General features: G+C 43.1%; 2 protein-coding genes across 2 annotated transcripts; both read right to left on the bottom strand.

Moving 5' to 3' along the window:
* Positions 1-2,051: 2,051 nt before the first annotated feature.
* On the bottom strand, positions 2,052-5,372 carry LOC124670206 (sulfiredoxin, chloroplastic/mitochondrial-like). The gene is made up of 5 exons (XM_047206721.1): positions 5,219-5,372; positions 3,453-3,619; positions 2,354-2,387; positions 2,171-2,264; positions 2,052-2,086 (listed from the first exon to the last, which is right to left on the bottom strand). The coding sequence occupies exons 1-4, from the start codon at positions 5,370-5,372 to the stop codon at positions 2,182-2,184; spliced, it is 438 nt and encodes a 145-aa protein (XP_047062677.1). The 3' UTR covers positions 2,052-2,086; positions 2,171-2,181.
* A 14,891-nt stretch (positions 5,373-20,263) lies between these two features.
* LOC124670196 (sulfiredoxin, chloroplastic/mitochondrial-like) lies at positions 20,264-23,586 on the bottom strand. Its single transcript, XM_047206711.1, has 5 exons — positions 23,433-23,586; positions 21,665-21,831; positions 20,566-20,599; positions 20,383-20,476; positions 20,264-20,298 (listed from the first exon to the last, which is right to left on the bottom strand). Exons 1-4 carry the CDS (start codon positions 23,584-23,586, stop codon positions 20,394-20,396), a joined length of 438 nt encoding a protein of 145 aa, XP_047062667.1. The 3' UTR covers positions 20,264-20,298; positions 20,383-20,393.
* Positions 23,587-24,654: the final 1,068 nt, after the last annotated feature.

Here is a 24,654-nt window from a genome sequence, read left to right as displayed (position 1 = left end):
AATACCCCTTCTTCCCCAAGCTAATGTTGCTCGATTTGTTCATGTTCATCGCCTCCAACTGAGCCACCAGAATCACTTGATCTCCTCCCTCAACCACCCAAAGTTCTTGATCTTCGGAGAATCGAAGGAGAAGACCCCGATCTACATCTTCACCGGAGCCTTTTACATTTTCCCCTCATTTGCTTGAGGGCACCATTGCTAGTGTTTCCTTTGGAAACCCTAGTTATTGTTACTTGATTTGATCTTGTTGTTTGTTGTGTTTTAAAAACTATTGGGAACCTCCAATTTAGTTGTGGATGTGTACCCCAAGAATATTTTAAAGGTCCGATTTCCGCCTCGAGGAAATCCCTTATTGGACAAGTGAGCTAGGCCTTTGTGGCGTTGCTCACCGGAGAATAGGGTGAGGCCTTTGTGGTGTTGGTTAGGCCTTCGTGGCAACCACACCCCTCCAACGTAGACGTACTTCCCCTCAAAAGGAAGGAACTACGGTAATCATCCCTTTTGTCTCCGCGTGCTCCACCCCCGGTTACCTCTATCCTTTATTACATTACTATATCTTGCTTAGTGGTATCTTGCTTAGTTGTGTATCTTGTCATCTAGGTAAATTCACATAGTTGCATATCTAGATAATTTACCTTTGTGTCAAGCCTTAATTTAAAAAGAACTACCCCCACTCTAGGTGCGACATATGATCCTTTCACCAACCAAATGACCTCATATCTTGAGAATATAAGGAGCAGGGTTAGATCTACACACCTACCAATGAAATTTTGAATTACTCTTTTCATTAGTGGATTGTGAAACCCTAGTTCTCATATTGTGGAGGTCCTTGTGAAGAGCTCATCTAGAGGTCTTGCTTGGTGTTGTTCAATCCCTAGATGATGTTGGGAGCCTCCAACCTTCCGGAGCTCGCCCCAACCTTGAGGACAGCAGCTGTGCCTCGTCGGCAACGAGTGGTACCGTAGAGTGACCACGAGGCTACACACGTCCAAAAGAAGCCCAAAAGACAACTTGGCGGGAACTCGCTAGGCACGACTGTAGTTTTCCCGCTTCTTTGAGATATTTCGATAAACCAATTTGATAGAAAATGGGAAAATCGAAGGAATATCTCGCAAATGATTTTTAGGTTAAAACAATTTCCTACTGTTGCACACGATACATATATAAAAACTCGTGTGTTTTAGGGAGAAGAAAAGGAGACGGGTCGAAATAAGAAAACATCGCAAAATGTTCGCACACGATTTCCCTACAACTGATCGTATGCGTTAAGCTCATGCGCCAACGGTTATCACACGAAACCGTGTGTGACATTTTCGGTGCGGCTCAGTATCTGCTTCCGTGTGCTTTATGCAGTAAGCCCCACAACCCAAAGCGGCGAAGAACAAATAGAATTTGCTGTCTAGACCACAAACACGTGGTTCGTGTTTTCGGGCGTCAATGTTGTTCCTCACCACGCACGGAAAAGGCGTTCCGTGTGCCACGGAATTCTTAAAAGGCTCGATCTCTACTAGTGGCTTGCGCTTACAGCGCCGGTGGCGGAGGATGCATCAATTGTAAGACTGGGCCGGTCTGCAAAATAGGCTTAAACAACAGATAAATAGTGTCCATTTTTTACCCGTGGGCCAGAGTAATACGAACAAAATCCAAATAAAAGGATGGGCGACGGCCCAGGTTGGTCCACCCGTAGTGCCGCCTGGCAGGGGAGGGGGGTGAAGGGGCGGCTGGGCTAGGTTTTCTTTCCGCCATCCCGTCGCTTGCGGGAGCGACAGGGACGGGTACCTCAGGGAGTTTGTTTTTCAGACCTGGTGCACTCACTAATCAAGCTTCAGGTGGCAATGGATTGATTTCCTGAGCGTTTAGTCACTGTACTGCAACAAGGACCTCTACAATCCAACACAAGGCTGATAGTTCCTAATTGGGCAAGCAGCTAGCGAGTGTTATTTCACACATTTGATTGGCCAACATTAACACGTATAGATAATTACATGGAGAGCAAGAAGTTCCTTTTCAGCACTAGACATAACATATGACACTTCCTGGCAGAAGCAGTCCGTTCATCTTCCCACGGATTCATCGCATATGGTGCCTGAAAGGGCAGAATTCAAGCTTAAGTGCATACCGTTAAAATCAACAATAGACCATCTAATAAGCTCAAGGCAGAGGGGTCCACCTCAGTGTTTCTTATGTCCCTCGGCGGACTTTGCAGCGGATGGTCGGGGGTCCTAGGCGTTGGTGAGCCTTGTAGCGGTGGCATCCAGAGAAACCTGAAGATTATGCCCGGGCATATTCATCAAGAGGGAAATGTGCATAGCTTATTGAGTGGGAAATGAAAATAGTGATCTGAACAACATACCATAATAGACTCCGTCAACCTCCAGCACGTCAATCTATAAGTTCAACAAACTGAGCCTGGTAAGTATCATTTCAAAATAATGCCGCAATTAAGAAACCAGAATGAAATTCAACTGCTGGCTTCTGTTCGTTTAAGGCAAATAAGCACACTAATACTTACCGAAGTTGAAATCACAACAAATAAGCATAACCTGGATAGCTCCAAACAAATGGCAAACAAAAAAGTTGACAAATGGATCACGTGTCAAACGCATATAAAATGGGTACATAGCTCGGATTAAAATGGAAATGCCAAATGCACATAAAATGGCCACACTGCGTAGATAAAAAAAAGGTAAGCTGTTTTGCATAACTAGTCCAAATTACAAAGTGATTTCATATGATCAAGAGTATCAAGCAGCATCTTATTTAGCAGCACCCTACACTAAACGGCATGTTGATTAAACATTTATGTGGGGACTTACAGAGCCATTAATAATGCTAAAAGAAGGTCGATTCCAGGATGGAACACTCCCATTGAACAAAAACTGAATAAAAGGAGCACAACAGAGCTCTTAGAGCCCTCGTTATTACTCTAGGCGAACATACTTCCCATGTCATATGAGTTTGGAAAATCTCATTCGAGACATGCATGTCTTACTCAAATCATGTAAATCTCAATCAATCAACCATTACACCCTTTGGACATCACTGGATTCAGTAGATGTGGATTTATCGCTCACTAGTTGCGCTACAACTTTATTCATAACTAGTCAATTCCACATAAGAAAAATCTAATTTGATAGAATTTCTCCAATAATATCCTTAGACATCAGCTAAAAACACATATATTTTGACAGACAGCTAAACAACACTTGTGGAAAAAGGAATTTCAAAGGGAAAGGTGCCCACGGGGACATCACAGGAGTCAGTAGATGTGGATTTATCGCTCATTAGTTGTGCTACAACTTTATTCATAACTACTCAATTCCACATAAGAACAATCTAATTTGACAGAATTTCCTACAATATCATGAGACATCAGCTAAAAACACCTATATTTTGACAGACAGCTAAACAACACTTGTGGTAAAAGGAATTTTAAAGGGAAAGGTGCCCGCGGGTACTTGGAGACCGATGACACGGATGCTATCCATGAGCTCCTGCACCTTGGCAGGATCATTGGCACAAATTCGCATTAGTGGCCTCCTGATATCTTCTAGTGGGATCTCCATCACCACAGGGCCATTCTTCTCCGAGTCACTCAACGGGGACCGTGCAGCTGCACCTACACCATTGAAAAATTGAACCATTGTTATTTCAGAGAAAGTTCAAGTAGACAGAGTGAACTTAAACATCTGAACTAGACAGCCCAAGATTACAAGCTGATCACTGGATACTGCACAAGGAAATTCTCATGTCATGCAACACTCAACAACATGGTCCGTCATTACCCACGGGCGGACGTAGCGTCCCTGTCACATGCCCGGGCTTCAGCCTCGCTCATCTTAGGCAAAAGTCGATGTCGATGTTAAGGAGTGGACTTCCGATGCAAAGAATCCTTGTGCCCAGGCTTCAGCCCCAAGGGCCTCGGGGGTGAGTTGCTGTTTTTTTTTCTGAGGCGCGAGTCACTGTAGAACAGTTCCGTTGGGTAACCATCGCTTGCTTTGTTGATTTGTAATTTTTCTTTGAGAACTATTAGTGAGGAAGCATCCCACCAGCCATGTAAGGAATATCAAGCAGCGTAGCAGCCTACCAGCCATGGTCCACGCCAAGGGGGCACTACCGTGCCCCGGAAGCTCAGCCTTTGATATTTTTCTCTTCTATAATAATATAAATCAACGTTAGAAAATTTAGCTCCGTCATGACATGTAGTTTATAGTATAACGATTTGATGTCATATATGTTACTACTCTTTTTAATAAAGTTGATCAAAGTTCAAGTATTGGACTTAGAAGTTAGGATAAAAGGTGGAAGTACACTTATTTAAAAAAAAACGGAACGAGTATATATAGAACTTGGGCACCATGATCTAATTTTGTAATCCTCGCGGAAAACACAGGAGAGGTTGGCACAATTAAAGTTTTTGTTTCCTACCCTCCTGCTCGCGCGAACATTGCCAAAGCGCCTCGCGCATCAATGGGAATCGACATGGGTCGACCCCCAACCCCTCACGTCGCGGCGTCAATAAAACCGCGAGCACCACTTTAGTTCCCCCCTCTTCATCATCGCACCGGTAGACCCGCTCGCCTTGCCTCCCTATCCTGCCCGAGCCGCAACCTCTGTCGGCCCATCACTCCCGCCTCTCCTCTAAACCTTCTTCATCTAAGGCGAGCCCTCCCGCACATACCCACGCCCTCAACCCCGACCTCGTTGGGTCATCAAAGACTAAGAAGAAGCTCACCATCGCACCCGAACCTACCCCACCCTAAGTGTATTGTTAGCCTCCGCCGCCAGCAACACGGCGGTGAGCCGCCTTGTCCCCATCTCCGACAAGATCCATGTGATGCCTATATTTGTCCAAAATTTTTTTTGCCTTATTGCGAGCCTCCTTGTCCCCGTCTAATTGGGCATTGTTATTCATTCTTAGGTCCGCCAGTGATGATAACAATGCCCAATTAGACACCGTTTGCATGCAATTATCCTCCATTTATTCGCTTCATTTTCCATATCAAGATAATCGTTGAAGGAAGTTCGAATTAAATCATGCCGGATTCAACTGAGCCGCTTTGGTTCCAAAATAGACAGATACTAGGGCACAATATGTCCCAGTGGTACTAAGATTCGTATCCTCACACCTCATCTTATTATGATTTAACTCAGCTCCATTCGCTGAAGGAATCCAATGGAAATAACACCAAGGGGGAGCAGGTGAAGGTAAACCTACCGTTGGAGGACGAGACCGAGAAGGAGAGGCCGCGCCTCCCCCTCACGCTCCTCTCCCGGAGAAAGGGGGTCCTGGGAACGGCAGCACAGCCGTGGAGGAGGAAGCCGGCGGGGGGCACGATCTTTCCCAAATCCAAGCTCGACCTCGACGCCATTGCTGCTCTGGCCCTCCAGTTCATTAACGAGCCTAGTGAGCCTTACTCGTTTTCTTGGCCCTATGGGGCTATCTTGGGCTCTATATCATGGGCCTGAAAGTGCATTCACGGCTCTACAGTTTTTTTTGTGATTGTTATATGCCCATTGTGTGTCTTCTTATCTTTGAAAACATTTTTCTTTCCTATTTAGCAACTGATCACAACTAATGAACTATACTGTATTGTATTGATAGTGTATATTAATTTGTTCATATTTGTGATTCTACCTAGTATATGGTGGGATATACTTTTTAATGACACCAAGCTATCATGGTAGAAAACAATAACTCGTGCATATCGGCAATCTCTCAGCTTTTGGTGTATGTGGTGTCACTAAAGATATGTGATATCTTCCACCTAAAACTAAATGTACAAAGTAATTAATGTGTTGCGTCTAGAGAAAGATATCGTACGCATGTAGAAAGATTTCAGGAGATGGAACCGAAATCAAAACCAACCTATCTTCTACTATGTATCCCACGGTTGTGATGGTCTTATCATCATAACCATGTATATTTTTTACGATCTTGTCCTCATATGTTGAAAGTGAATGTGCTTGATTTTTCTGAAAAGCAGAGGCAACCCAAGATATCTCATAGGAATGGTACTCGTGATGGAGGGGAAACTATGCACGATGTCGTCCATGTATAATGGTTAAGAAAGTTATTGGTTATGAATAAATTGAGATATTACAGGCTTAGTTTTTACTAATGTTTATACTGTTTATGGCCTTTGATGATCTATTGTAACAAATTACTTCTATTAAATGTCACTGATAGACTAATATGGGAAACATATATAAATTGAGTGATGGGAGTGCTCACCATTAGATTGTATCTTTCCTTTTGTTTTCACTACACCTCTTACCTCGTCACTTTAATCTCTTTCCATTACTTTCATGAGAACTTAAAATTATTTTTCCTTAAATAGGAGCACCTCAGATTTGAAAGGGATCTTAAATAATCTAGGGGTTGGGTAAGGAGGGTTTCTTAACACATTCTTTTTCTGACCATTGGAGTTATTTCCCATTGACTTGCATCTACAAGCTCCTTCGCTGGCAGCCTGCAGCTATGGTATTTTCCCTCCATCCATTGAATGGAGCTTCAAGAATAGGCAAAATCCATACCGAGCATCGCATGTTGGAAAACATCATTGTACCTCTCAATCGCATGCCGCATTACTGAAGGAAATATGCTCTAGAGACAATAATAAAGTTATATTATTTATATTTCCATTTCATAATCAAGTTCATATTCAGTGCTATAATTTTATTAGCTTCGGATGTTGTGATATTGGAGAAAACCCTAATTACATGTGTTGAATAATAAACACCGAATAAGAGATAGCTAGTCTTGCCTCTATGACTAGTACATGTGATAATGATAGTCTTGTTTTCCTGACCATGGAGAAATGAGTAAATAGTTGTTATGAAGATTGCTATTATCGTATGTGAATAGAATTGTTAGTGGAACAATGATACTGGATAGACCTCAAGTGATATACTGTGAAACACATCGTCAATATAAGTTAGCGGTAGTTTCTCAAAGACTTAAGTATTGCCGTTAGTAAGATCGTTGGACCGTGATAATGACATGAACTAGTATATGATATGGATGTCACGAGATCTTCAAACGTCACCTCATAACTGGGTGACAATAAATATGATCTTCGTTCATTCCTAATAATATGGTCTAGTGTAACTTTATGCGATTGCGGGAATTTCTACTCCACCGATGGAGAGATACGCTATGGGCCCACTCATGCATCATGGTGTTCATCAATGATGTGGAATGAGAACATGCCATGAAACGAGGATAACGTGGAGTTTGACCTCGAGCAAAGTTATGTATCGAGAAGAAATGTGACGTGTATACGGAAGGTTCACACAACTAACAATTCATGTTATATGTGGGGATCATTGAGGTTATCAAACGCTCGACATCGACCATTGTCATGGAAGGTGGTTTCAGACATGTCCACATACATCCGAACCCATAGGGTCACACACTTAAGTATTAGCAACATTTAGAATGTGAGTATGGTTGGAGGTTAAGTAGGAAAGTGGTTCCGAAGGTTTTCAGAAAGTTTTGGACTGTTCCAGAGGGGTTCAAAAGTATGACGAGAATATTCGGAAATGTTTTGGCTATTTATGGAAGATACTGAAAAGTCATAGAACATCCTAGAAAGTTTCTGAAGGTTCCAGAGTGCGAAGCTCAGAGGGTCACCATGGGCCGAAGGCCACATGGGCCCTCCTAGACCTAGGCAGGTCACACCAAAGAGGAACTTCCGGTTTGGGAGAGGGGGGAAGGGGCGACATGCCTCCTTTATAAAGAGAGGAGAGGAGCTAGACAAAGCAAAGCCGTGAGCCCCCTATCTCCAAACCCTAGCCGCCCAAGCCGCTGCCGGCCACCACCGCCGCCGCACCACACCTTCTTCCTTGCAACCGCCCTTGCCGATGTCACCGCAGGATCTTCTCCTACTTCACAGAGTGCTGTCCGAGTTCTACACCCGCTTATATCTAATCTAGTCGGGCTCGCGGAAGCGCTGCAGGATCTTCATCAACACGTTCCCGCTTCAATGGTGTGCTTGATCACACATCAACACATGTTGATGATCACGTACTTGTGGATACTGTGGAGGTGTTGCATGTGCGGCACATATTCGTGGGAACTTTCAAGGGAAAATACATCTCCTCGGGACTAGACAAGTCTAGTTACGGGGATCGACTGACGACTTCATCAACCTTGGCATAGAAAACTTCCGCTAGATCGATCTACGAGGGTATGATATATTACCTCCCCTATCGCATATGATCTTGGTCATGCGTAGGTAAATTTTTGTTTTCTATACAACGTTACCCAACAATTACTGTTCTACCTCATACCTTAGAATTTGCGGCATCTTTCTCTTCCTCCTCCATCCAATGGATGGAGCTCCAGGAACAGGAAAAGATCCATGCCGATTATCACATGTTAGAAAACATCATTGTACCTCTCGGTCACATGCCGCATAACCGTCTAGGCGTCTACCTCATACCTTACAAGTTGTGACCCACCTCCTCTTCCTCCTCCTACCTAGCCAAGTATTCTTCCCCAACCGCATCTCGGTTGTCCTGTCCCCTGAAACCTTATATGTCCACCACCTTCTTCTCATCATTCCATCCTATTGCCGCATGCCATCAGCAAGGAAATTGGTGTTGATGTGGAGATCGACAACATGCATCATAGGCAGAGAATAACTGAAGCAATGTGGTGGCGCTTGGATTTCGGCAACATAGTATATTACTACTTACAAGTATGCATGCATATTGGGGTGTGAACTTCACTTTTCCCTTTAAATTTATAACTTTCTAGCTTTAGTTATTTCATTCATTTTGAACAATATCAATAGTTATAATGTTCCACTTCTGTAGCACAGAGTTAGACTCTAGTACACTGTATAATAGACCATCATCGCAATAATCTGAGATATTTTTATTGGAGCACATACAATAGCGGGCATCACCACATGTTTATCCACTTAGGAAGAAATTTATGTCTAATAAATAATGCTTATATTTTATGGTTATAACTTATAAAAATGATTACTTTTACCATCAAATACTAATGATTCAACTTTTGGTTATGACACATATCACCATTGTAAATTTGCACCAAAACATTTCGATCTATTATGGACAATAAAAGTAGACAAACTTCTAACCCTCTAATGCCCTTGGCATTTCAGATCATCTGATCTCTTGACTTTATGCGAACTTGTAGGCCGGTGGATCTGCCAATCAGAGCAATAACTCTAGTGAATTGGTTGGATGTCCTAATGGGACACCATTCCAGTGGAAATTTTCCAGTTCTCTGGTTAAGTCGGGCAATGGGTCCATTCGACTTTTTAGGCTAACGACGCCCTTCCACCAATGAAGCCCACCTCGTTCCATCCTTCCCCTTCCACCTCTGTTCTACTATAGTGTTGGATGAACCCTAAAGGTGGTAGGTGGTGTAAGAGCAAATAGATTGGTAAAGCCACTGGAGTTTTTTAAACTCCCATAGATCAATTCACCAAAAATCTAGCTCTGCAATTAACTTATTTCCAAAGTTTATAAGTTTTTCCCTTTAAAAGATATATATTTTCCTCTTCATAACTAGTAACCTCATGTTTCTTAAAGGCAATCAACCGCTCTTTTCGATACAATGTTCACTATGGTATGGTGGGTTGGTCGCATGAAGAAGAAATATCCCCATGGGTTGAGATTGGGGGCGATCCCTAGCCATGCTTCATGAAGTTTGTGAAGATAAGACATTTGGGATTTGACCATATCTCAAGGTTGACTAGATCCCCACCTGGTAATATTACGACACTCTTTGCCTTCGACTCATTAAAAATACTAAATCATGTAGGATAATTTTTCCCTGGAGTGATGTAGGTTATCAAATACTTATAGGAGGGTTCCATATGGTGGTGTGGTATTTTCAAATACAATGTTTCTTACAATCTTCTTGTAATTGTGGATTAAATATCACAATGTGTTTGGGAAGACAAAAATTTCTTGCATAAACAAAAAGTTGCGAGTAACACCCATAATGATAATACATGTGTAGGAAGAGCATCACATCCAACCTAGTATGGATGTGAGGAATCATAAGATAAATATGTATATTAATTGGGTTTGTCTAAGTTTCATGTGACCGAGATTTTCTTAGGTCTCATTCACAAGAAAAAATGCAACTGCGGTTTAGAAAAAAATGCAACTTGTTGCAAGTTCCATTTTTCTCTGAAATGTGACTTGTGGTTGCACTTTTCTCGGTTGGCTGGGTCTTAAGAAAATCTTAGTCGCTTGAGATTTATCAAAACCGATATTAACTATTAGTATAATGAATATAGTGATTATTTCACATATATGTGGGCGATAGGTCCATAGGGTGTGTAAACCTACTACTGTCGCGTCGAGGTTATGTTCATGACAGCTAAGTTATTGAGTTATATACCAGGTGACGCCTTAATATTATTTGGTTATTATGTCTTCCTAAGGTACTCTTTCAGTTATCAATTTCTCGCCTATTTTCACTCGATTTAGGGTCCATCCCTCCATGCCTACTTGTCTCGTGACTCTTGCCATTCGTGAACCTTTGGTACATTGGGTACCAATTGATTCCCATGACAAGACAAAAGAACAAACCACATAGAAATAAATATATAGTATGTATTCAACCGAACTAGGGATCCCTCGCCGTAAAATGTGTGGACTGCGGGACTACCCCTTCACCCCTGGCCCTTCAAAACTGCTCATGATCCATTTAAGACATAGAAGACATAAGATTCATAACAAGGGTTCAATTCAAGATAAATTATTAAAAGATCTTACAATCATGGCAACAATAATTCGACTTGAGGAGTACATGGCTATTTGCACTATCATAGTGATGATGGCGGTGATGGCAATGGAGGCAGCAATGGGACCATGGCGATGTTTCTATCGAAGGTGGAATGGATCTTGATCTTGTAGAGTGGTGAATGTCTCTCATTCTACATGTGTGTCCTTTTGATGGTACTCTTTCCTTCAAAAAAATTCCATTTTAGGGTAAGGAGAGCCGTCGGTGCATGGTACCAACAGTACAGGAAACTTCTCTTTTGCCTTGGCCAATCGAGGTGTGCCACCTATGGAAATGCTCAGTTTTGGGAGCAAGTCATGGTTGCGAGGTAGACTTCTTCGAATTTCACATTCAATCTAGAAAATGCATAGCACAAATAGAAGAACTCCAATATTATTACTTAATTAACTAGTCATCAACATAGGCAATTATAGGGATAAAAAAATATAAATATTAAGCATGTCAAGGTTGAAATTCACAAAGGATGAGTGTAAAATACACTCATTAAACTCACATATTTATCAATTCACAACAATATAAATTGTATTGTATGGACACTTTATTTATTTATGTTCGTCAATCTTCTAAAATATATGAAGAGATAGATATTTAAATGTCTTGAACTGCTAATGCTAGAAATAATAACTCTGCATTTCAAATTGATCTCTCAACTTTTATGCATATGGTATCACTAGGATATGTGATAATATGAGTACTTGCATTTACACATAAAAATTAATTAGGCATCATAGGAAGATATTCTTTGCATGTAGATAAATTTAAGGATGTTGGTGCCTCTAAGACTATCCACATGTCGACAAACCTAGGTCACATGGGGGAGGCGAGGCACCAAGAAACGCATGGGACAAAACTGTAGTGCGCATGGAGCAACCACTTGGTATGTGCAGAACAAATCTGACATGTGTCAACAACATGGTGTGTGTGATGGATGGTGTAATACGTATGCTTGGATCCGGGTTAGGTGGAGGGGCTGGTGTTTGTGTTTGTGTTTGTGTTTGTGTTGATGTTAGTGGTGGGTTTGGTGGAGTGTACAACATGAATTAACTAATTTGCATAGGTTGTTCATCATAAGCTAAAACTACAATGTTAGTGTTAATTTTGAAGCTCTTTTGCAGTAGTCTTAAATGGATATATGGGAGTTCATTCTTTCAAATCAAATTGTCATGTTTAATTGGTTTTCTCACGTAAGTGTTAGAGTGAACAATCCATGATAATTTGATTATGAGAGACGTTGCTGTGAATTGTATGGTCATGTTTAATTAGTTTTCTGTAGTTACAAATCTCCTACTATTTTGTGATGTACCAACATCTAACAAAAGAACAAACTTCTATGTTTCACTCTTTTTTGCGTCCTTGCAAATCCAAGTATTTTGTGAACCTGGTCATCGTTGATATATAGATCACTATGAATTTGAAGCAGCTGCTAGTTTAAGGAAACTTACTCGACGCAAAATTGAGCCAGTTGTTCGTTTCAACAAACTTATACCGATTAAAAGTACAAACTTCTATACTACCCATTGTATCAATAGTCATATTTAATTGGTACTCCATGTCACCACTCTATGAGTACAGGGTATAGTAACCAGTCGAATTTTGAACTCCTGCAATTTTGTGATAATGAAATAATCAGTTGAAAGTTAATCCTCCTATGTTTTGAGGAATTAATCTTTTTTTGCATCTTCGCCAAACAAAAAAGTTGTGTGTGGTACAACTGATGTAGACCAGAGCCTTGACGTGTATACATGTGGGAAGTGCGTTTTAAAGCATTAATGTTTTACAGAATTTTGTATTATCTTGATGCGACTTTTGAGTTAATAAATGCTCTATCGAAAAAAACATGGCGGAATTTCGTGTATACATGCGGGAAGCGTGGTCTCCATTTGCCAATATCAAGAGAAAAGATATGCTTGCCTTCATGTTAACGCATCACAAATGTAGTATATTTTTCAGATCGAGAAATGTTATTTATTTGCACGTGGGTACACAACATAACTCGTTTTGATGCATGAGTCACTAACCAGATGAAATTTACATGTGCTATGTATGTGGGGTGGCAACGACCTTGCGGGGCAAGGATGGTGTGGGTAGCGGCGGCCAGGACCGCGTGGCGTGGCAGCGCGACTTCGCCGGCGTCCGCAGGGCGGGTCCAACCTGGGACGCAGGGCTCGTTTCTGGGCCGCGCGAACTTGATCTGGGTCACGTGGGCCTCGGTTGCTGCTTCTCCACCGAACCTCCTTCGTCGTTGTTGGACGGCGGATAGCGGCGTGGGGGACCTACTCATCGGCATCGAAGAATAAAGGTGGCGGTCCTAGGTTTCATCTTATGCGAAGATGGTGACCATCCCGAGGTCGGTCCTTCTTCATTTGGTCGAAGTGGTGAGTTTCAGAAGGCTTCGCCAGCGAATGTAACAATGCACCTTATGTCTAGAGTTTGCTGGATCGGCTGGTATTCGGTCCTGCGCAACCATGCTTTTATTCCGACCGTTTGGTTCTGGAGGGAGCGACGCAAATGTCTGTTCTGTGCTGCCATTAGATGATATTCTGGTCCATGGTGAAATCAGAGACGAAGAATATGATGAATGCCGGATTGGAGGAATAGCAATGGCGGTTCGAGTCTCTCTGATGTTGAGGGACTTGCTTGATGTTCTGGGTTTCGCAGCAGAAGTATAGAAGTGGGAGCGGCAGCACATGTGAGGTTCAAAGTCTTACCTTTCAGAGTAAAAATCCAACATCTGGCGTAAATTGGTTGTGTCTGGCAATGACCTTGTTGAAGATATTATTCTGAGAGCAGGGACTATTTCCAGGGTGAAAACCTAAAATCTTTTAATCAGAGAAGACGGTGCTTGTGCACTGTTCTCTTCTTTGAGGCATCATTTTTGGAGAACATGTAGTCCAGGTGTTATCTTGGTAGTGGATATGTTATTGCCGCTAGGGCTGGAATACCGCGGCAGAGCTTTTATTTTCTTAGTTTTTGTTATATTGTGATCCAAATTCATATACTAAAGGGAGACTAACTTCTGACGAGCGGAGGGAGGCCCGTCGCCGGTGGCTTGGCCGAGGCGTAGCGGATTATGATTATCCCTATTCGACAAGCTCAACCAACAAGTACCGATTACATAGACAATTAACCGTCTACTCAGCCGAATTTTTGAAACGCAATGCAACAATGTATGAACAACTTAGAGGCACAACATGTTGAATTAAAACATATTGTCATAGTTTCAATTTCATTCGTGAACACTACGACAAACTTATTATCATGACACCTAAATTGGCCACAGTTTACACACAGATCCATTTGGTAGCTGCATGATCGGTTATGTTAACAAGATTATCAAGATTAAGACGATACATTGCATTCTAAACATAATACATTTTGATCACAACCGAAAGAGCATTTTCTGCCCTTTGTGGGTTTTGTGTGTTTGATGTCAGCACGAGAATTATTTTTATATGTGGTATGCTTTCAAGAAAAGCTATAGATGGCATGCACAACGGTGTTGGAGCGTTGTCGAAGAGTAGTGGACTTATCCATCCCTAGTTTTTTGTTCGTAGTTTGTAGAGAGTTGTGTTTAGTAGGAAGGCAATGTGGGTTCCTGTTTTTCACGCACACAAACTAAAATTTGCACACACACAACCATCCCATTTTTGCTTTTCACTCTCCCTATCCTCTTACAAAGTTTCTCTGTTCAAAACTGTAGGGCCGGAAGTTCCGGCCGATTTGGCCGGTACTACCACCTAGGGCTTCTCCGCTATTGGCCTGATCCTTCAAATCCTTCACCTGGCAGTGGACGGAAGTTGGTCGGTACTACCGACCACCGGTAGCTAGTATCGTCCAACATCCACCCTTGTTTTGGAGAACGAACCCCAAGGTATCGAAAGGTACTAGAGCAATTTTCTCTCGCGGAAGTTGTCCGGAAGATTGTCGGTACTACCAGGTATTACCACCCTACTTTGGGTCAAGTTGTTTCTTCGGATGCCGAAGGTTACCAGCAGGGTTCCAACGTCTGGTGGTAGTTGGCCCGTGCTACCAGCCATCGGTAGTACGGCCCAACCTCCGCCCGAAACTTTGTATGAAGTGGCCATTGGGCAGCTTTTCTACTGTCTGAATCGAGCGGAAGTTTGAGCCCTAGGCCACCACCATCTTCTTTGTGAAGAGTTGGTGTTATTTGGATCTTAGTGGACTTTATTTGCAATCTCTTTGTTCTTATGGGAAATCACTCATGTTCGGCCTTTATTTGCTAATCTTCCAAACTTGATTGATCATGTACCATCTACAGTTTGAGCCCTCTAAACCCGAGCCTATCCTCATATATAACCATTTCCATCTTGCACACAAGTTATTTTTGCTAAAACTTGGTTCGGAAGGCATTGGATGGGTATTGTTGGCTTCTCATATAGTTAATCGATTTTCCACCTATACATGACATGATACCTAGTGTATTATATCATATATGGGTGTCTTCAAATAACTACACTTGATGGGTCAGATATTTCATGGTTCTGAATTCTCAGAATACCGGAATATCCGCCAGTTGGAGGCCGGAATTTCCACCCCAAGTTGGAGCCGGAATTTCCAGCCTGGGCGTGTTGCGTGGGATGACTTAGGGCACGCAGGGTGGGCAGTTTCCCAGCAACCTGTTACCCACCCCCGCGCCTCTCTCTCCCATGCAGCCGCCGACGCTGCTCCTTGCCTCGCCGGAGCCTCTCCGACCACCCCCTTCAACGGTTGTTGGCCAGAGCTCCCTCTCCTTCTCCCTAGGAATGTTTCCCTCAAAGCTTTTTCGTCAATGGACTCCGGTAACGATTGCAATATATCCTTTTAGGTGTTGCAATTTTTTGGTGCCTTTTGCTTGGAGGATTTGGTTCCCTAGTGGTTGCAAATGGTTGTAGTATATAGTAGCATCAAACTAGTGTGCCGATCTATTTATTAGACCTTGTTTGGTTCAAATCATGTGTTGTTCGTCAGGGTGGAATTTCCAACCTCGACGCAGGACGGAATTTCTGGCCCTGAAACCAACCGGAATTTCCGGCCTGGGAAGTTTTCTGCCGCACACTTTTTGAACAACCTTGTCCACAGAAGCTTCGAACCTAGATTGGTATTACTGTATAGTTCATTTCTCTGTTTTGACTTGTGTGCTTACTCTCCTTGTGCTATCTATCTATCTCTTATCACAGGTAGTTCACGCTCGAGACACCATCCTCGCAAAGACCGTTCCAGTGAGGATGTTGATCAGTCTGCTCCAAGAAAGTGCGCCACCATGCGGCGGAAAGGAAAGGATACGAGGATTAACTACAAGTATATGGACATCATTGACTATGTTGCTCTCAGGCAAAAGAACTGGTATGAGGATGATGAGCGGGATTTGGACATCGAGGAACTCCGGTTTTGGTGTATGGAGCAACTTTTCATCTTCAAGGACCTTTATGAAACAAAGATTAAAGTGAGACCCATGAATCCCATTGATTTGGATGCTCTAGAAGAAAAGCATCACTTCTAGGATGTTGTTTGGGTGACAGAAAATATGGGGCTGCACAAGCTTATGCGGCTCAAATGCGACTACAATTAACCTCTCATCCAGCAGTTTTATGCCACACTTGCTTTCAAGAAGGATGAGGACCGCACTATGATGTGGATGACTGGCTCTACTCGATGTGAAGCCAATTTCCACATGTTTGCTGAGCTGCTTGGGTATCCTTTCAGAGGTGGTCACCGTCTCCATCATTCAAACTACTCAGATAAGGATTTGCTTGTTAATCTCTATTCAGAGGAGGGAGTGGTTGGCACTACTACCGGTCTTCTTCCACTTTATGATCGGCTTCTTCGTCTCTTCTGGGACAACATTTCTCCAAGTGGAGGGAACCGTGATGCTATTTGCGGTACACTGGTTGACCTTCTTGTTCTTGCTGGTGAGTATGCAGAAGATGAAGAAGAAAAGGATTACACTATTGATGTCATGGACTATATCTTCCATGAGATATTTGATGCGATGGTAAACCGGACTACTATGCCATATGCCCCCTATATTCAGCTTCTCATTGATAGCGCATCAGTGACTAAGGACTTGAGTCAGTATCCTCGTGTGGACCATAAGGTCAAGAAGACATATGTGAAGAGGAAGCTAGCTGCCCCTACTGCTGGTTCTTTTATAGGAGATGCTCGTTCTAGTGGCACCGCTCATGGTCGTTCGGCTTCTTCTCCTTTCATTCAGAAGGAGGTGAAGAAGCTGAACTGGTTCTAGAGGAATGTTCTGTGTATGAATATTGAGATCCGCAAGGAGAACTTCCAGGCCAGTCGTGAGCGCGCCGACATTCAGCATACTCAGGAGGTCATTCTTCACAGGCTCAGTGGTGAGCAAGGTCCTCCTCGGCCTCCTGTCCACCCTACCTACACCAGCTGGCACTCCTCTCAAGTTCAGTAGCACAAGATTGAGCAGAGTCTTCTGAGGAGCAGTATCTCTCGCGCCTCTCCACCACCAGCAGAGGACAGTGCAGGCGACTATAAGTCCGAGTCGGGCTCGGAGTGATTCCCTTGGGGCGTGTAGCGTCGCTATTTTTCCTTTTTGCCGTTTCGATGCCAAAGGAGGAGAAGTAGTTCTATTTAGGGAGTCTCCAGGATTTGCATGGGCGGGCACAAGCATATGCGTTTACCACTCTTTGAGAGCTTGTGTTCTCTTATTTGTTGAACATTTGTGTTTTTCATTATGTTGAACTATTCTATGGGCTTGTAGTATGGTTTTTGAGACATGGATTTCGGTATTCTATATGGTGAGACTATGCATTACTATATGGTGTGTGACTTATAGGTATTCGGTATTCTATATCACCATATTGGTATGATCTCTATCTCAAAGTCTCAACCTATGTGATTATGTCTCGTGTTGTTATTGTTTTACATGATTCCTAGTTTATGTTTCGAGGCCACTCTAACCAATGTGTGGTGCTTTCGTATTCAAATGCAAATTACTTATATTGGCACATCTAGGGGGAGTGCCTGTATCTTTTTTTGACAACATGTTGCTTCATGCAAGTGTTTTATTGCAAATCCGTATGTTGTCATCAAACACCAAAAAGGGAGAGATTGAAAGAACATCTCTTCACCATTATGTTTTTGTGTGTTTGATGACAACATGTGTGATAATCTAATGCATTTAAGTGGTGCAGATGTAATCTATATTGTTTACATGTTGAGAAGAAAGAAAACGGAAGACGGGAAGAAACTGCATTTGCATAGGCCGGAAATTCTCCAAAAAACGGCTAAGGACTTAAGGGTCCGGAGCCCATGGATGCCCCCCAGAAATTTCAGTGGCGGGCGGAAATTCCGGGGGGGGGGGGGGGGGGTTGGGGATATTCCGGCCCTTACTTAGGCTAGAATTTCCGCCCTTGTTTCTTCCCAATGACTCGATTTCAAGGGGTATAAATACCCCTTCTTCCCCAAGCTAATGTTGCTCGATTTGTTCATGTTCATCGCCTCCAACCGAGCCACCGGAATCACTTGATCTCCTCCCTCAACCACCCAAAGTTCTTGATCTTCGGAGAATCGAAGGAGAAGACCCCGATCTACATCTTCACCGGAGCCTTTTACATTTTCCCCTCATTTGCTTGAGGGCACCATTGCTAGTGTTTCCTTTGGAAACCCTAGTTGTTGTTACTTGATTTGATCTTGTTGTTTGTTGTGTTTTAAAAACTATTGGGAACCTCCAATTTAGTTGTGGATGTGTACCCCAAGAATATTTTAAAGGTCCGATTTCCGCCTCGAGGAAATCCCTTATTGGACAAGTGAGCTAGGCCTTTGTGGCGTTGCTCCGGAGAATAGGGTGAGGCCTTTGTGGTGTTGGTTAGGCCTTCGTGGCAACCACACCCCTCCAACGTAGACGTACTTCCCCTCAAAAGGAAGGAACTACGGTAATCATCCCTTTTGTCTCCGCGTGCTCCACCCCCGGTTACCTCTATCCTTTATTACATTACTATATCTTGCTTAGTGGTATCTTGCTTAGTTGTGTATCTTGTCATCTAGGTAAATTCACATAGTTGCATATCTAGATAATTTACCTTTGTGTCAAGCCTTAATTTAAAAAGAACTACCCCCCACTCTAGGTGCGACATATGATCCTTTCACCAACCAAATGACCTCATATCTTGAGAATATAAGGAGCAGGGTTAGATCTACACACCTACCAATGAAATTTTGAATTACTCTTTTCATTAGTGGATTGTGAAACCCTAGTTCTCATATTGTGGAGGTCCTTGTGAAGAGCTCATCTAGAGGTCTTGCTTGGTGTTGTTCAATCCCTAGATGATGTTGGGAGCCTCCAACCTTCTGGAGCTCGCCCCAACCTTGAGGACAGCAGCTGTGCCTCGTCGGCAACGAGTGGTACCGTAGAGTGACCACGAGGCTACACACGTCCAAAAGAAGCCCAAAAGACAACTTGGCGGGAACTCGCTAGGCACGACTGTAGTTTTCCCGCTTCTTTGAGATATTTCGATAAACCAATTTGATAGAAAATGGGAAAATCGAAGGAATATCTCGCAAATGATTTTTAGGTTAAAACAATTTCCTACTGTTGCACACGATACATATATAAAAACTCGTGTGTTTTAGGGAGAAGAAAAGGAGACGGGTCGAAATAAGAAAACATCGCAAAATGTTCGCACACGATTTCCCTACAACTGATCGTATGCGTTAAGCTCATGCGCCAACGGTTATCACACGAAACCGTGTGTGACATTTTCGGTGCGGCTCAGTATCTGCTTCCGTGTGCTTTATGCAGTAAGCCCCACAACCCAAAGCGGCGAAGAACAAATAGAATTTGCTGTCTAGACCACAAACACGTGGTTCGTGTTTTCGGGCGTCAATGTTGTTCCTCACCACGCACGGAAAAGGCGTTCCGTGTGCCACGGAATTCTTAAAAGGCTCGATCTCTACTAGTGGCTTGCGCTTACAGCGCCGGTGGCGGAGGATGCATCAGTTGTAAGACTGGGCCGGTCTGCAAAATAGGCTTAAACAACAGATAAATAGTGTCCATTTTTTACCCGTGGGCCAGAGTAATACGAACAAAATCCAAATAAAAGGATGGGCGACGGCCCAGGTTGGTCCACCCGTAGTGCCGCCTGGCAGGGGAGGGGGGTGAAGGGGCGGCTGGGCTAGGTTTTCTTTCCGCCATCCCGTCGCTTGCGGGAGCGACAGGGACGGGTACCTCAGGGAGTTTGTTTTTCAGACCTGGTGCACTCACTAATCAAGCTTCAGGTGGCAATGGATTGATTTCCTGAGCGTTTAGTCACTGTACTGCAACAAGGACCTCTACAATCCAACACAAGGCTGATAGTTCCTAATTGGGCAAGCAGCTAGCGAGTGTTATTTCACACATTTGATTGGCCAACATTAACACGTATAGATAATTACATGGAGAGCAAGAAGTTCCTTTTCAGCACTAGACATAACATATGACACTTCCTGGCAGAAGCAGTCCGTTCATCTTCCCACGGATTCATCGCATATGGTGCCTGAAAGGGCAGAATTCAAGCTTAAGTGCATACCGTTAAAATCAACAATAGACCATCTAATAAGCTCAAGGCAGAGGGGTCCACCTCAGTGTTTCTTATGTCCCTCGGCGGACTTTGCAGCGGATGGTCGGGGGTCCTAGGCGTTGGTGAGCCTTGTAGCGGTGGCATCCAGAGAAACCTGAAGATTATGCCCGGGCATATTCATCAAGAGGGAAATGTGCATAGCTTATTGAGTGGGAAATGAAAATAGTGATCTGAACAACATACCATAATAGACTCCGTCAACCTCCAGCACGTCAATCTATAAGTTCAACAAACTGAGCCTGGTAAGTATCATTTCAAAATAATGCCGCAATTAAGAAACCAGAATGAAATTCAACTGCTGGCTTCTGTTCGTTTAAGGCAAATAAGCACACTAATACTTACCGAAGTTGAAATCACAACAAATAAGCATAACCTGGATAGCTCCAAACAAATGGCAAACAAAAAAGTTGACAAATGGATCACGTGTCAAACGCATATAAAATGGGTACATAGCTCGGATTAAAATGGAAATGCCAAATGCACATAAAATGGCCACACTGCGTAGATAAAAAAAAGGTAAGCTGTTTTGCATAACTAGTCCAAATTACAAAGTGATTTCATATGATCAAGAGTATCAAGCAGCATCTTATTTAGCAGCACCCTACACTAAACGGCATGTTGATTAAACATTTATGTGGGGACTTACAGAGCCATTAATAATGCTAAAAGAAGGTCGATTCCAGGATGGAACACTCCCATTGAACAAAAACTGAATAAAAGGAGCACAACAGAGCTCTTAGAGCCCTCGTTATTACTCTAGGCGAACATACTTCCCATGTCATATGAGTTTGGAAAATCTCATTCGAGACATGCATGTCTTACTCAAATCATGTAAATCTCAATCAATCAACCATTACACCCTTTGGACATCACTGGATTCAGTAGATGTGGATTTATCGCTCACTAGTTGCGCTACAACTTTATTCATAACTAGTCAATTCCACATAAGAAAAATCTAATTTGATAGAATTTCTCCAATAATATCCTTAGACATCAGCTAAAAACACATATATTTTGACAGACAGCTAAACAACACTTGTGGAAAAAGGAATTTCAAAGGGAAAGGTGCCCACGGGGACATCACAGGAGTCAGTAGATGTGGATTTATCGCTCATTAGTTGTGCTACAACTTTATTCATAACTACTCAATTCCACATAAGAACAATCTAATTTGACAGAATTTCCTACAATATCATGAGACATCAGCTAAAAACACCTATATTTTGACAGACAGCTAAACAACACTTGTGGTAAAAGGAATTTTAAAGGGAAAGGTGCCCGCGGGTACTTGGAGACCGATGACACGGATGCTATCCATGAGCTCCTGCACCTTGGCAGGATCATTGGCACAAATTCGCATTAGTGGCCTCCTGATATCTTCTAGTGGGATCTCCATCACCACAGGGCCATTCTTCTCCGAGTCACTCAACGGGGACCGTGCAGCTGCACCTACACCATTGAAAAATTGAACCATTGTTATTTCAGAGAAAGTTCAAGTAGACAGAGTGAACTTAAACATCTGAACTAGACAGCCCAAGATTACAAGCTGATCACTGGATACTGCACAAGGAAATTCTCATGTCATGCAACACTCAACAACATGGTCCGTCATTACCCACGGGCGGACGTAGCGTCCCTGTCACATGCCCGGGCTTCAGCCTCGCTCATCTTAGGCAAAAGTCGATGTCGATGTTAAGGAGTGGACTTCCGATGCAAAGAATCCTTGTGCCCAGGCTTCAGCCCCAAGGGCCTCAGGGGTGAGTTGCTGTTTTTTTTTCTGAGGCGCGAGTCACTGTAGAACAGTTCCGTTGGGTAACCATCGCTTGCTTTGTTGATTTGTAATTTTTCTTTGAGAACTATTAGTGAGGAAGCATCCCACCAGCCATGTAAGGAATATCAAGCAGCGTAGCAGCCTACCAGCCATGGTCCACGCCAAGGGGGCACTACCGTGCCCCGGAAGCTCAGCCTTTGATATTTTTCTCTTCTATAATAATATAAATCAACGTTAGAAAATTTAGCTCCGTCATGACATGTAGTTTATAGTATAACGATTTGATGTCATATATGTTACTACTCTTTTTAATAAAGTTGATCAAAGTTCAAGTATTGGACTTAGAAGTTAGGATAAAAGGTGGAAGTACACTTATTTAAAAAAAAACGGAACGAGTATATATAGAACTTGGGCACCATGATCTAATTTTGTAATCCTCGCGGAAAACACAGGAGAGGTTGGCACAATTAAAGTTTTTGTTTCCTACCCTCCTGCTCGCGCGAACATTGCCAAAGCGCCTCGCGCATCAATGGGAATCGACATGGGTCGACCCCCCAACCCCTCACGTCGCGGCGTCAATAAAACCGCGAGCACCACTTTAGTTCCCCCCTCTTCATCATCGCACCGGTAGACCCGCTCGCCTTGCCTCCCTATCCTGCCCGAGCCGCAACCTCTGTCGGCCCATCACTCCCGCCTCTCCTCTAAACCTTCTTCATCTAAGGCGAGCCCTCCCGCACATACCCACGCCCTCAACCCCGACCTCGTTGGGTCATCAAAGACTAAGAAGAAGCTCACCATCGCACCCGAACCTACCCCACCCTAAGTGTATTGTTAGCCTCCGCCGCCAGCAACACGGCGGTGAGCCGCCTTGTCCCCATCTCCGACAAGATCCATGTGATGCCTATATTTGTCCAAAATTTTTTTTTGCCTTATTGCGAGCCGCCTTGTCCCCGTCTAATTGGGCATTGTTATTCATTCTTAGGTCCGCCAGTGATGATAACAATGCCCAATTAGACACCGTTTGCATGCAATTATCCTCCATTTATTCGCTTCATTTTCCATATCAAGATAATCGTTGAAGGAAGTTCGAATTAAATCATGCCGGATTCAACTGAGCCGCTTTGGTTCCAAAATAGACAGATACTAGGGCACAATATGTCCCAGTGGTACTAAGATTCGTATCCTCACACCTCATCTTATTATGATTTAACTCAGCTCCATTCGCTGAAGGAATCCAATGGAAATAACACCAAGGGGGAGCAGGTGAAGGTAAACCTACCGTTGGAGGACGAGACCGAGAAGGAGAGGCCGCGCCTCCCCCTCACGCTCCTCTCCCGGAGAAAGGGGGTCCTGGGAACGGCAGCACGGCCGTGGAGGAGGAAGCCGGCGGGGGGCACGATCTTTCCCAAATCCAAGCTCGACCTCGACGCCATTGCTGCTCTGGCCCTCCAGTTCATTAACGAGCCTAGTGAGCCTTACTCGTTTTCTTGGCCCTATGGGGCTATCTTGGGCTCTATATCATGGGCCTGAAAGTGCATTCACGGCTCTACAGTTTTTTTTGTGATTGTTATATGCCCATTGTGTGTCTTCTTATCTTTGAAAACATTTTTCTTTCCTATTTAGCAACTGATCACAACTAATGAACTATACTGTATTGTATTGATAGTGTATATTAATTTGTTCATATTTGTGATTCTACCTAGTATATGGTGGGATATACTTTTTAATGACACCAAGCTATCATGGTAGAAAACAATAACTCGTGCATATCGGCAATCTCTCAGCTTTTGGTGTATGTGGTGTCACTAAAGATATGTGATATCTTCCACCTAAAACTAAATGTACAAAGTAATTAATGTGTTGCGTCTAGAGAAAGATATCGTACGCATGTAGAAAGATTTCAGGAGATGGTTGGCCAGTAAGACCTGTCCACTTGAGAACAAACCTAGGACACATGGGTGAGAGGTGTTATGCGTATGGGCTTCCAAGTGTTACGTATGAAATAAACTCACGACATGTGTCAACGACGTGGCACTATATGATGGATCGAGTGATACACTTGCTTGGGTTGGGGTTCGAATTATGAAAATAAAAAATTACATCAATAATCTTAATTTTAATCTTCATATAATTTTATTATTTAAAAATCTATCTAAATAATTGACTGGAAGCTAATGCTTAGTTTTATATTGTCTCCCGTGTCCTCGTGGAAAAAATATTTTGTGAAGCTGGTCATCATCGACATAGAAAAAGAAATATTAAAATCACTCGTCTTTCCTGAAATATGTAAGAAAAACCCGCCGTCAACATGTTGGCTTATGAGTCCATGAATCCGCGCGTACGTAGTCCCATATGATAGCTAGATGTTGCACTCAAAGCGACCATTTGTTTGTCAACTGTTCTGTGAAAGTTTTGGTGTGTCATATCGTATAGATAATCCTGATAAATTATTTGGAACTAGAAATAGAGAAAGAAAAAAAATCATTAATGTCAACGTGTAA

The sequence above is a fragment of the Lolium rigidum genome, chromosome 1 (genome assembly GCF_022539505.1).
Source record: "Lolium rigidum isolate FL_2022 chromosome 1, APGP_CSIRO_Lrig_0.1, whole genome shotgun sequence".
Lineage (NCBI taxonomy): Eukaryota > Viridiplantae > Streptophyta > Magnoliopsida > Poales > Poaceae > Lolium > Lolium rigidum.
The sequence above is the reverse complement of the archived record's forward strand: the minus strand, read 5'-3'. Positions and strand labels throughout refer to the sequence as shown.

Coding starts and splice junctions, on each gene's coding strand:
- LOC124670206 (XM_047206721.1), bottom strand. CDS start 5,372: ATGGCGTCGAGGTCGAGCTTGGATTTGGGAAAGATCGTGCCCCCCGCC. Junction 2,388..3,452: donor TCATCGGTCTCCAAGTACCC/GCGGGCACCTTT, acceptor TTGAACTTATAG/ATTGACGTGCTGGAGGTTGA. Junction 2,265..2,353: donor GGTTGACGGAGTCTATTATG/GTATGTTGTTCA, acceptor CATAATCTTCAG/GTTTCTCTGGATGCCACCGC.
- LOC124670196 (XM_047206711.1), bottom strand. CDS start 23,586: ATGGCGTCGAGGTCGAGCTTGGATTTGGGAAAGATCGTGCCCCCCGCC. Junction 20,600..21,664: donor TCATCGGTCTCCAAGTACCC/GCGGGCACCTTT, acceptor TTGAACTTATAG/ATTGACGTGCTGGAGGTTGA. Junction 20,477..20,565: donor GGTTGACGGAGTCTATTATG/GTATGTTGTTCA, acceptor CATAATCTTCAG/GTTTCTCTGGATGCCACCGC.